General features: G+C 50.0%; 1 protein-coding gene across 1 annotated transcript in view; it reads left to right on the top strand.

Moving 5' to 3' along the window:
* The window catches only part of PNPLA7 (patatin like phospholipase domain containing 7), a 54,128-nt gene that overhangs the window by 21,754 nt on the left and 18,735 nt on the right, over positions 1-13,639 (top strand). Inside the window, 1 exon segment of the mRNA XM_057548751.1 lies at positions 11,965-12,114. Coding sequence (XP_057404734.1) covers positions 11,965-12,114 — 150 coding nt within the window.

The raw sequence follows: 13,639 nt of genomic DNA, 5'->3' as shown, positions 1-13,639 counted from the left end.
GCGGGCAAGCCCTGGGCCCAGAGGACCCTGCGCCTGTGCCCTGCCTCCCGGTGTGAAGCAGTGGCGGGCGTCCTGTTGCCTGAACGCCCTGCAGGCTGCTCTGCCCACCACCCTGCAGCACCCGTGTCCGTGGAGCGTCCCTGGGCTGGGCCCTGCACGCCCCTCTCGTAACCGCTAGAGTGGCTACCTCGGCGCCCTCCCTTCTCCCCTGTGCTGGGCTGTGCTAACAGGCTATGGCCTCTACTGTCCCCTCTGTCCCCCAGCCATCGCCCAGGCTTTCCTCCCCAGGAGGTGTCCGCACCTGCCCCTCTCTGCTGTCTGCTTTGTCTTCTTGTCGGCTCTCAGCTGCAGAGAGCGCTCCTTTCGGCCTTTGGTCAGCAGTCAGCCCTCTTCCCCCCTCCTTGCTGTGACCTCAGCTTGCCTGTGAGTGCTGCAGTGTGACGGCTCCCCGGCACGCCCCAGCGGGGGGGCGTTGTTGGCCCCCCCAGAGGCTTGCTCACTCCTTGTCCCCTTCCTCCTTTTGCTCTCACGTTCCTTAGAAAGTCCGTCTTGTCTTCACCTGCGTTTCATGGGTTGCTGGCAGGTTTCATCGTCTCCTGGTGTGTTCAAGAGCTGTTTGGGCTCCCTCTTTAAGAATTGCCTGTTTATATTCTTCGCGCATTTTCTGCAGGGTTTCCTGGATTTGTTTTGTTGATTTGCATTAATTCTCTATATGCTCCAGATAGAGATCCCTCATCAGTATGAACGTTCAGCTACCTTCTCCCGGCTTCCGTCTGTGGAAGAACATACCCGTGGGGCCCATCCGGGAACAGAGACCCTTGTTGTTCGTTTCTGAAAACCAGTTGTTGCCCTGCGGTTTGTGTTCTGGGTCTCACTTTTTCCCTCCTTCTTCCCAGACGTAAACACATTCTTCTGGGTTCTTGTCTGGTAGCTTTCCAGTTTTACTCCCACGTGGAAGTCTGCCTTTCGTCATGGCTCCCCCTTGCCTGGTACTCGAGGTAAGAGACTCGGCTTTTTCGTACTCCATCTAGGGCTAGTTTACCCCACACCATTCAGGAAACAATCTTTCACTTCCCTGTTGCTTTTCCTGGTACCATCTTCATTAGGTATCGAGTTTCTGCATCTACGTGGGTTTGTTTTAGTAACAACTTTTTTGAGATATAATTAACATACCATAAAATTCACCCTTTTATTTTTATTTTTGGCCGTGCCATGCGGCTTGCGGGATCTTCGTTCCCCAATCGGGGACAAACCCGTGCCCCCTGCACTGGAAGCACAGAGTCCCAACCACTGGACGGCCGGGGAAGTCCCAGAGTTCACCCTTTTAAAGTATACCATTCAGTGGTTTTTAGTATATTCACGGAATTGTGCACCAGCCCCCCTGTCTAATTCCAGCACGTTTTCATCACCCAGTAAAGAAACCCCAGACCCATCAGCCGTCACTCCCCAGCCCCTGGCTGCTACCAACCTGCTTTTGTCTGTGGATCTGCCTGTTCTGGGTGTTTCATTACTTGGAGCTACTTTTTAGGAATCTTTGTGTTCTGTTGGTGTATTTACCTGTTTCTTCACTAATAGCAAGTTATTTTTTATTTTCATTAAATGCTTATGGTTGTATAATCTGCTTATAGAATGTAAAAGCCCCAGGGGGACATTTGATGAATTTTCATAAAGTAAGCTCACCTGTGGGACCAGCACCCAGACAAAGAAAGCCTGGATGGTGGCCCTGCAGTTCCCGTCAGCAGTGATACGGGTTGTAACCCTGTGCCCCTGGCGCTGCCCTCCTCCCCTGACCTCTGACCCATTAGCCTGGGTTTGAGTCTGGCTTCTGCTCAGCCTGGTATTGTGGCCTCCAAATTGCCGGCTGGGCAACACTCACCATTCTCACTGCTGTACATTGTTTTCTTTTTTAAAAAAATTAATTAATTAATTTATATATTTATTTGTGGCTGCATTGGGTCTTCGTTGCTGTGCGCAGGCTTTCTCTAGTTGTGGTGAGCAGGGGCTACTCTTCGTTGCGGTGCACGGGCTTCTCATTGCGGTGGCTTCTCTTGTTGCAGAGCACGGGCTTTAGGCGCACGGGCTTCAGTAGTTGTGGCACGTGGGCTCAGTAGTTGTGGCTCGCGGGCTGTAGAGTGCAGGCTCAGTAGTTGTGGCGCACGGGCTTCGTTGCTCTGCGGCGTGTGGGGTCTTCCTGGACCAGGGCTCGAACCCGTGTCCCCTGCACTGGCAGGCGGATTCTTAACCACTGCGCCACCAGGGAAGCCCAGTGTTCATTGTTTTCCTGTGAACAAACTGTGTTCGTGTGTCTCTTGGACGCACATGGATGGATATGTTCCTGTTGGAACTGCTGAGTTGACGGAGGGCATGTGCGTTTAGCCTGGGAGATGCTGCCGGTGGTCCTGCACGTGCCTGTCCCGATCTATACCGTCATCAGCCTCGTAGGACTGAGTGGTCGCCCCAGTCTGCAGTCCAGTGTGGAGGCACCTGCCGCTTGTGGTTGTTTGTATTTAAATTTTAACAGTTTGATTCTCAGCCCCACCCAGGTGCTCACTGACTTCATGTGTCAGACAGTCAGCTCACAGGCCGCACCACTTAGAGGCCATGCCGGCCACACCGCTTATGGACCATGAAGCTTAGAGGCCATGCCACTCACAGGAAGTCTTGCTCCCCAGCCCATACAATTGTCCATCATTTTCATTTGGCCCCTCTGTGCCCTGTGCCTTGCTGTGGCTGTTACCCATCTTCCTGACAACTCGTGAACCTGAGACTCTTCCATCTCCACTGGGATAGGAATGCATTGTCTTTCGGCCATTTTTCTCTTAGTTTCTCTTTCATTTTCTTATTGATTAATAGGAGTTCTTTAGATATTCTCTATATGAGTCCTTTGTTGGATGTATGTATTAAAAATATTTTCTGCTCACTTTTCACTCTCTTAATGGTGCCTTTTGATGAATAGAAATTTTTAAATCTAATAGAGTCCAATTGATCAAATTTTTTTTTGTGGTTAATACATTTTGTGTCGTGTTTAGGAAATCTGCCTGTAAGATTTAACGTTTTACCTTTCATACTCGTCTAGAATTGAATCTTTTGTCTGAATTGAGTAGGGTCGAAATATATTTCTTCTGTGTGGCTAACCATTTGACCCACCATATTAAAAAATATGTTTATTTTTCAAATAAAATAAAATTTGAATTTTTTCAAGTAAAATAAGTAACAGATAACTGAAAATAGTAGCAATCCACATATAACAAAATTTGAATATGAATTATCCAATTCCATGAATATATCCAGTTAACATTCATACAGGGACGGATTTACCTTTCCTCTGGTCTGTACAGATAATACACTCTTACAGGACATGGTTTTGGCAAAAATCAGAGATACACTCAGTCGTCCCTCAGCATCCATGGGGGATTGGTTCCAGAACCTCTAGTGGGTACCAAAACCCACAGACACTCAAGTACCTTGTGTAAAAGGGTGTAGTACAGTCAGACGGCCCCTTGAATGGGTCCTCAGGTTCCATATCCACATGTTCAACCAAACGCAGGTCAAATTCAATAAACCAGCTAATTATACTCAACATTTTAAGTTTTATAGACTGTATGATTATAACAGTAGCATAATACAGAAATGTACAACTTTTAACGTATGCATGTGTTTATCACAGGGAGTGTAGTTGGGTTTTATTTTTCAAATAGATATTGGTATCATAATACTTTGGCTTGTTAGTAATAAATAATAAAATAATAATATGGTAATATAATAATATATATAGCATATTAATGTGCGTATACATAATATTATAATAAAGTACTATGAATACACAGTTTCTCAGGATGGACAAAAATAGTTATTGTTAACTGCTACGTTGTTTTAAACATTTCAAAATCTTATGAATATGATAAGAAAATAGCTATACAGATTTAAGTATTTTCCTCTGAGACATAACCTTTAAAAAACTAGTGGAGATTGGTCTTTGTAGTTCCTGTTAATAACCCATCTTCTACTTTTTCATGAGCACAAACTGCATTCTTTTGCCACGTGAAGGGCGGTAATGAGGCAGAGTCGCTCTCCAACCACAGGCAGACCCATAGTCTGGACTTCCTGCCTCCCAGGTTCCAGCTGGCCCTGTGGGAAGTGCCCCGCCTCACTCCTCTCTGCTTTTGCCTGGAACTGGGCCTTCCCATCCTTTGCACGTCTGTGTGGTTGTGACAGCAGCTTTCTGTGAGTGCCCGAGGCTGGTCTGTCTCCAGTGTCGCCTACCAGGCCTGTGTGCTCAGCCAGCCCGGCCCTGGTGTGTGCGCAGGGCCCCGCGTGCCCAGGCGGCCGCATGGTGTCCTGAGTCTCCCCTCCATTCTCAGGGGGCACAGCAGGTGCCAACTCAGACCTGAGGGTGGCCTGTGACGGCGCCCAGGTCCCGCAGCACGCAGGGGAGCGCCCCGGGGGCAGCGTGGCCAGCGAGGTAGGCAGCACCCCGACCCCGGCCTTCGCTCGGCCGCCCCCGCCCCTCGCGCTAGCGTTCTCTGCTGGGCCGCGTGCGGTCGGGTCCCAGGCTGGCCGGACCGCCCGCGCCGCCCGCATGCTCCGGATCACGCTGCCTGTGCTCTTCTCAAGCCCAAGAAGAGCTTGGTGGGTGCAGAGACCCCGCCGGCTGTCCTCCTCCACTCGGACGGTAACGCGGCTGAGGCTGTTGCCAGCGAGAAGACAGACGCCATCCTCAGAGCCGCCAGGAAGGACCTGCTCACGCTGATGAAGCTGGACGTGCGTGGCCCCTCCTGCCTCCTCCCTGGCTGAGCTGAGGCGGGTGGCGGGAGGCGTCTGACTGCCCCGAGACCCTTGTCCTCGCAAGACCTGCTTCCTTCACGCAGCGGGTCCCAGGGTAGGGGTGGCCACGGCGCCTGCCGGGCAGGGCTCAGGACGGCATCCTAATGCTGGTGCTCTACAGACCCTCTCCCCACAGCGGTCTGGGGTCCTCGCCCTCCTCCAGGTGGCCACAGGGGACAGGGGAGTGTTCTGCAGATGTGGGACACCACTCAGGATGCTAATGAAAGGTTAAAAGTGCCCTGCTAGACATGCCTTCTAGACAGAAGAGCGTGAAGCCACCTTGTCCTGGACTAGACCGTTAGCAGCTCCGCGCCACAACCCCTTTCGCTCCCAGCGCCCTGCCGCCCTGCACCTGACCGTGCGCTGTGTAGGAGGGGCGCGTCCTGTGTGTCTTCTGCGTTCACGCCCACGCGCTGCCTGGGCCGCAGGCTCCGCCCACGCCAGCCCACACGTGGGCCTGCGTCCCTGCGGGCGCCCACATTGTAACCTCTCCAGATTGGTGGGTGAGGGCTCCTGTGCTCCCACATCCGTGCCAGCAGTCCGAATTTTGGGGCTTTTCCATGTTAGATGAGCATGGGGGTGTGGGCGTGGCTTTTGGTTTTAATTTGATTTCCTCGGCTGTTAGTGGGGCTGAGTCTCTTTCACATCTTACTGGCTTGGCCTCGGTGGGGGAGGCGCTTCGAGCCTTCCGCCCGTTTCTGTCTTTCCCCTTTAGACTTGCAGGGTTTCTTTATACTTTCTGAATGAAAGTCCTGTGCTTTGTGGGGCTTGAACACAACCACCTGCTCTAGGATTTGCCTTCTTTGCCTTCGGAGTGGTCTTTTTGCAGGACAGAAGTTTGTAATTGTAACGCAGTAAACATCAGTCTTGTCCTTTATGGTTAGTGTTTTTTGTGCCTTGTTTAAGAAACATTTCCTTACTTTGACTTCATAAATATTTTTTTCTATATTGTTGTCTAAAAGTTTTATTGCTTCACCTTTCTTAGGTTTTAATGCAGATGGAATTAATTTTTGTGCAGGATGCAGGGAAGGACTTGGATTACATATATTTTTGCTCATGAGGACCTGGCTGGCTCAGAATCGTTACTGGGAGGTCCGAGCTTTCCCCCCCGGTCCGCTCTGTCTCTGTCAGAAGCCTGGCCTATCTGGGTCCTCGGCTCTGTTTCTCGCGTTACTTTCGGCACCCGCGCAGGGCAGCATAAGCTCTGCAGCTGGGGCTGCGCTGCTAGGGCCCTAGAGGACAGGGGTCGGAGGCGTGCCCCCCACGCCCCCCAGCTCGTGGGATCCTCCTTTCCTGGCCCCCTGGGCAGGAAGTGGGGGGGTTTCATGAAGGTTTCATCGTCTGCACACGCGGCACAACAGAACATCCCGACTGGGTCAGCCTTCGGGCCAACGCTGGGGGCTTCACACACCTCCGGCCGCAGCGCAGCGGTCCTGATGCTGCCGCGAGCCAGCTGGCAGGTGCCGCCGCTGCTTTTCGCACAGAGAGGCGGGGGCTGGTGCGCTGACCCCTCCCCCGCTTGCCTTCCTCCTGCGGGACGGCTCCAGCCCACTGGGCTGAGTTCCAGGTTGCCTGTGGGCGCCAGTACGCCACCTCCGGCCCCAGGGTCGCCAATGAGACGGGTGTGCTCCTCGTCCGTCCTTCGAACATAACTCTTCTTTTTGCTGTCAGGATAGGCTCTCTTGGATTCCTGCAGCTTCACTTTGACAGAACTGGGCATGGGTTTCTTTTTATTTATCTTGCACGGGACTCTGTGGGCTTCTTCAGTCTGTGTCTCTGAATCCCTTTTGGAAAATTATCGGCATTATCTCTTCAAACATTGCCTCTGTCCATTTCGTCTCTTCTTCAGAGACTCAAATGAGCATATGTTCTCATTTATCCGTTACGTGTCTAACCCTTTCTTCTTCATTTTCCATTAGAAAAGTCTTTCTACACTTGAAAGAAATAGAAATATCCATGTTTTTATTTAAGTTCACTAATTCTTTTAACAGCGTCTAGTCTGCCGTTAAACGTGGGATTGAATTCTTGAGTTTGGTTCTCCTACTTAATCATTCTAGCATGCCTGCTTCTTGAATCTGCTGCCACGAGCCTGGCTTTCATGTGCCTTGCCAGTGTGCACCCGTGTTCCTGTGTCAGGTCCCTGTCTTGGAGTCCCTTTGTTTCCTTTGTTCCCTCTGGTCCTTGCTTGTGGTGTCTCGTCTCTTGCTGGACCTGGTTTTCCTTGGTAACTGTGTGCTGTATGTAGTGCTTATTTGTAGAAATTACATGAGACCTAAGATGACATTATCTTCCTACAGAAAGGATTTCTCTTTGCTTTTGCCGGAAGTCTGGGCCAACCAGATGCCCCAAAGCTGGACTTCAGAATTCCTGTTATGCATAAAATTTTATTTATAATATTATATTTCATCCATCAATAAAATTTTCAGATTATTTTAGTTGACATTTTCTCAGTCCCATTTTAATAATCTTAAACTTATTTTTATTATTTTATTTTTTGTATTCAATAATTGGTTCATCAAGAATTTATCTATTTTTTCTCTTCTTATTCATTATGTGAAGCTTTAAACATGTAAAAAGGTAGTGGTAATAGCATTACAAACCCCCATTATTATCACCCAGCCAATAATCATCCACTCACGGCTGGTCTTTTTACAACTGTACTCCTAACTCCTCCTCCAATTATTTTCTGTCTGAAAAATTTCAAACACTGTATCATTGCACATCATCCTTCTCTAAAGGTTAAGGGCCCTGTTTCAAAACAGAACCACAATATCATTCTCACAATTCAAGTGTTGAAAAGGCCTCATGACATAATCCACCCAGCCAGTGTTCACGTTTCCTCAACTGTATCATGAAATATTTTTTTTCCCACTATTTAAAAAAATTTTTTAAAGACTTTATTTTTTAGAGCAGTTTTCGGTTCACAGCAAAATGGAGAAGAATGTGGAGATTCCCCATCTACCCCTGCCCCTCCCACACGCACCACCTCCCCCGTTATCACCATCCCCACCAGATGGGACACTTGTGACAAGTGAGGGACCTGCCTGGACACGCCATCATCACCCAAAGTCCGTCGTCTACCTTGGGGCTCACTCTTGGTGCTGTATGTTCTGTGGGTTTGGACAATGCAGAGTGACATGTTATCTGCTATTGAAGGTTCGTAGAGTAGTTTCACTGCCCTAAAACCCCCTGTGCTCTCCTGTTCATCCTCCCTCCCCCCCGCCCCCGGCAACTCCTGATCTTTATACTGACTCCATAGTTCTGCCTTTTCCAGAACGTCATAGAGTTGGAATCATACTACGTACGTAGTCTGCAGCCTTTTCAGATTGGCTTCTCTCACTTAATAATTTGCATTTGTTTCCTCCCTGTCTTTTCATAGTTTGATGGCTCATGTCTTTTTAGTGCTGAATAATATTCCATTGTCTGGAGGGAGCAGAGTTTATTTATCCATTCACCTACTGGAGAGCATCTTGGTTCCTTCCAGATTTTGGCAATTAAGAATAAAGCTGCGAGGGGCTTCCCTGGTGGCACAGTGGTTTAGAATCTGCCTGCCAATGCAGGGGACACGGGTTCGAGCCCTGGTCTGGGAGGATCCCACATGCCGCGGAGCAACGAGGCCCGTGAGCCACAACTACTGAGCCTGCGCGCCTAGAGCCCATGCTCCACAACAAGAGAAGCCACCGCGATGAGAAGCATGCGCACTGCAACAAAGAGTAGCCCCCGCTCACCACAACTAGAGAAAGCCCATGCATGGCAATAAAGACCCAGTAGTTGCAGCACATGGGCTCAGTAGTTTTGGCTCTCGGGCTCTAGAGCGCAGGCTCAGTAGTTGTGGCGCATGGGCTTTGTTGCTCCGCGGCATGTGGGATCTTCCCAGACCAGGGCTCGAACCCGTGTTCCCTGCATTGGCAGGCAGATTCTTAACCACTGTGCCACCAGGGAAGCCCTGCGATCCTTTTTGAGTTAATTTTTTTGAAGGGTATAAGGTCTGTGTCTGGATTAATTTTTTGCATGTGTATGTCCAATTGTTCCAATACCACTTGTTGACAAGGCTTTCTTGTTTTTTTTTTTTAAACTTTGGGTTTATTTATTTATTTATTTATTTATTTATTTATTTATGGCTGTGTTGGGTCTTCGTTTCTGGGTGAGGGCTTTCTCTAGTTGTGGCAAGTGGGGGCCACTCTTCATCACAGTGCACAGGCCTCTCATCATCACGACCTCTCTTGTTGCGGAGCACAGGCTCCAGACGCGCAGGCTCAGTAATTGTGGCTCACGGGCCTAGTTGCTCCGCGGCATGTGGGATCCTCTCAGACCAGGGCTCGAACCCGTGTCCCCTGCATTGGCAGGCAGATTCTCAACCACTGCGCCACCAGGGAAGCCCCGACAAGGCTTTCTTTTCTCCATTTAATTATTGCCTTCCTTCCTGTATCAAAGATCAGTTGACTACACTTACTTATCAAAGATCAGTTGACTACACTACTTCCTGTATCAAAGATCAGTTGACTACACTGGCGGATCTATTTAGGGGTTCTATATTTTGTTCCATTGACCTCTTTGTCAGTATTTCTCCAATACCCCCACAGTCTTGATAACTGTAGCTTTATAGTAAGTCTTGTAGTTGGGTAGTTTCAGTCCTCCGACTTTGTTCTTCTCCTTTGGTATTGTGTTGGCTATTCTGGGCCTTTTGCCTCTCCATATAAACCTTACAATCAGTTTGTCAATATCCACAAAATAACTTGCTGCAATTTTGATTGAGATGGCATTGAATCTATAGATCAAGTTGGGAGGAACTGACATCATGACAATATTGAGTCTTCCTATCCTATAAACGTGGAATATTTCTCCAATAATTTAGTTATTCTTTGACTTCTTTCATCAGAGTTTTATAGTTTTCTTCATAGAGATCGTGTACATATTTCGTTAGATTTATACTTAAGTGTTTCATTTTGAGGGGTGCTAATATAAATGTTATTGTGTTTCTAATCTCAAATGCCACTTATTCATTGCTGGTATATGGGAAAACAATTGACTTTTGTATATTAACCTTGCATCCTGTAACCTTGCTAACATTGCTTATTGGTTCTAAGACTTTTTTGTTGTTGTTGATCCTTTTGGATTTTTCTCTGTAGACGATCATGTCATCCATGAACAAAGACAGTTTTATTTCTTCCTTACCAATCCTTATGCTTTTTATTTCTTTTTCTTGTCTTATCATAACATTAGCTAGGACTTCCAGTATAATGTTGAAAAGGAGTTGTGAGAGAGGACATCCTTGCCTTCACAGAGCATGTCCTGGCCCTCTTCCCTGGGCTGTGTTTGAATGTTAACTTAATTCTCAAGGCCTTTGCAGTATTGCTCTGGTCTGCTGTGCTTGTGTGCTACCCAGAGCCAGTGTAAAGCCTGGCTGCTATGCCACACTGGATTCTGTTCTCAGAGCCTCTGCTGTGCGATCCTGGCCAGTTTCATGCATGGGCTGCTTGGGGGTGAAGCCAGGACTTCATACTAGATCTAGAGGACTCCCTTCTCCATCTCCCCTCTCTAGTGCAGGGGATGGAGAGTTGGGGGCTCCACCGCACTGTGTCTATAGCCCCATGCAGGAACTTGGCGCCCTGGAAAGCCTCCCTGGAGGCAGCACCCAGTGCAGAGGAGGAGGGATGGACCCTGCTTGGCTGTAGGTGGGACAGGGCAGTGGCACTTCTACCCTTGCAGCATTAGTTGAATGGTCTTCCCACAAGTTGAGGTCCTAGCTCGTCTGCCCTCCTCTCCACGCCCCTCTGGGTCTCCTGAGAACTGTGTCCAGAGCCTCCTTGTAACTGGTGGCAGCGGTTAGGTGCGATATGCCGGCTCCACCTCCTTCCTGGTCAGAACCAGAACCTCCCACGTGCCTTTCGTAAAGGCTAAAAGAAAACTACCAGAAGCTGGCAGTAGAATTCCCCTCTGGTTCTACCTCAGACGGAGGGTTCTAACGTCAGAGGTCACTGGGAAAGAGCGAGAGGAAGGGGATTCCCCACAGAGAAGCTGCCAGAAAACCGGTGAAAAGGGGCCCCCTGCTGCCTTGCATGCAGCTGCCAGCTGGCTCAGAGCCCTCACTTTCTTTCCCTGCCCCCAGGTTAGCTCTTAGGGGCCCCTCTCTCTGCCTTCTGCAGCCCCCGCTCTGGCTTCTGGGTCAGGCCTTGCAGGGACCCACGCTCCATGCCTCAGGACCCACCGCTCCTCCCCAGGGACGAGACCAGCAGAGTCAGAAATGGATGCCCTTTTGGCGGAGCTGGACCTTCCTGCATGGCCGGTGCCTGCACCTGGCACCTGGCCGTGCCCTTCCCGGTCGGAGCGTCTGTGCAGGAGCTGGGCTGGCACAGCGGCCGGCCAGGGGAGCCAGGAAGAGAGCCTTCGATGTGTTGGGGCCCCAGAAGACGGGGGTCTGGCTGGGACGTGGGCAGCAGGAGGGGTGAGGCTGCCCTTTCAGCCACCTCCATGAAAACAGGAGATGCCACTTGCCAAGCAGTAACTTTGTGTTGGGAATGAACTTCAGCCGGGGACGCTCGGACGGAGGCCGATGAGCTCGTGGGCCCACGTGCCCGCTGCCTCCGTCCCTGCTGCTGTGGGCTTCCTGGCCTCGTCTAGAGAAGGGGAAGCCTGTGGCCTCGGGGACAGGCACCCCAGGACCCAGCCCTGACCAACCCTGGGTTGTTTTGTGCCTCACCCCGGGGTCTGGAAACCCCACGCAGACGAGGTGGTAGAAGGATGTCGATCTCCTAAGCCTCAGGCTGTTTACTGTCTCTGGAGCGGTCAGTGGAGAACTCCAGGAAGGGGGGCAGGTCAGAGGATGGGCCCTCCCCTGGCCACTCCTTTCAACTCTCCGCGTTTTCTCTGGGCCTCACGGCCTTCTCTGCGTCTGTGCGGCTGTGTCCCCTTCAGCGGGCCCAGTCCTGGTGTGGAAACGCAAGGGCGCCACAGTGTGGTTGATCATTTCAGCGGGAAAGGCGGGGCTCTGGTTGTGGGGACTAGGGGCAGACCCTCGTGCCTGTTCCTCCTGCCCAGGCCTCGTGTGCCGTGCTGTCACCTCGAAACACCCAGGGACACTGAGACTGTGCCCGTGGCAGCCCGATTCCTCGGGCCAGCGCGCGCCCCTGTGCTCTGCAGGTCACCAGTTCGGGCTACATGCTGTAGGCAGCAAGTGGGACTCGGGGAACCCTGCCAGCAACCTCTCCACGGCGGCCGTCATGCCCGTGTCAGAGGGTGTGCCCCTCACCGCCTTCACCCTGGAGCTCAAGCACGCCCTCAGCGCCGCCGGTAAGCCCTGCCCAAAGGCACCTGAGGTCCGGCTGGCCCCCTCCTCCTCCTGCCTCTCATCCTTCCAGGTTCTCCTGAAAGAGCACTTAGTGTTCTCCGCAAGGCTAAACCCTGGGCAGGGGGTGGAGAGGGGTGCAGTGGTGGGGAGAGGACTGTCAGTGAGACGGGCGCCTCTGGACAGTCTTGATGGGCAAACCCTATCTCACAGGAGCTGGTGTGAGTCACACCGCACTGCTCCTCCCAGCTGAACTCTGGGGCCTCCAGGGGCGCAGAGACCCCTGCACCGCCCCCCGCCAGTGGGAGCCCATCCTGGGGTGTGAGCCTGGGCTGGGTGCATACAGCTGCTGCACTACTCGGAGGGAACACCGCAGTGGCTGGGGGAGCTGACTGACCACGTGGAGAACACCCGCAGCTGGGGTCAGGCAGCTTCGGTCATGTTTCCAAGTTGCACGGCTGTTAAGTTTGGGGGCTCAAGAATAAGAAACTGAAATTCCTGAGAACTCTTAGGAATTCCCCAAATCATAAAGTATTCCATATTCTTAACACTTTATGTATATGTTTTTATATAATTGTGAGCGACCATAGTAAGAGACAATAAGTCAATTTTCTGAGATAGGGCTATCCTAAAGCTTTCAGGGGTGTCTTCAAAAATGATATAACAATAGGTGCAGTGAATGTTACATTACTATTATGGAACAATACATTGTGACAAGAGTATGTATCTTATTATGGCGAAAACGTGCTCTACCTGAAACAGACACTTGATAACAGAAGGCGTTAAATAAATGTCAAATGAAAATGATTTATAAAATTGAAGATACTACTATAAATATTTAATATGTAAAAGTTATTCTCCAAGGGAAAATTTAAATCACAGAAAGCATTAATTTCTATTAGTCTTGGTCTTTGTTTTATAACAAATATTCTGGATGTAGAAAACATCATACATTTTTCAGTGACGTTGGTCAGACTGTCCAGGGCACACCCAAAAGATCTGCAGTTGCACAGTGGAGATGTGTTGATTCATAAAAGCTTATTCCCTTTTTTTTTTTTTTTTTTTAAAAACCTTTTATTTTGAAATAATGACAGATTCACAGGAAGTTGTAAACATAGTGAAGCGAGAGCCACACACCACCCGCTGTCCCAGACCAGGGAGTTAGCGTCTGTGCGGTGCGCTGATGTGACACTCACATGTGTCCGTGCGCATTTCTATTTCTTCGAGGAACTGGGGATCTTGACAGGGATTGCACTGAACTGTTGGTGGCTTTGGGTGGCACTGACATCCTAGCAATGTTAAGTGAAAGCAGGCATCCTGCCTCGTTCCTGATCTTAGGGGGAAGCTTTCCGTCCTTCGCCTTCAAGTAGGATGTTAGCGGTCAGTTCTTCATGTATGGCCTTCAATATGTTGAGGAGGTTTCTTTCTATTCATAATTTGTTGAGTGTTTATATCATAAAAAGATGTTGAATTTTGTCAGTGCTTTTTCTGCATCAATTGAGATGATCATACTTCCCCCCTTTTGTTCTG

This window comes from Balaenoptera acutorostrata, chromosome 6 (assembly GCF_949987535.1).
Source record: "Balaenoptera acutorostrata chromosome 6, mBalAcu1.1, whole genome shotgun sequence".
In the NCBI taxonomy this organism is placed as follows: Eukaryota; Metazoa; Chordata; class Mammalia; order Artiodactyla; family Balaenopteridae; genus Balaenoptera; species Balaenoptera acutorostrata.
The sequence above is the reverse complement of the archived record's forward strand: the minus strand, read 5'-3'. Positions and strand labels throughout refer to the sequence as shown.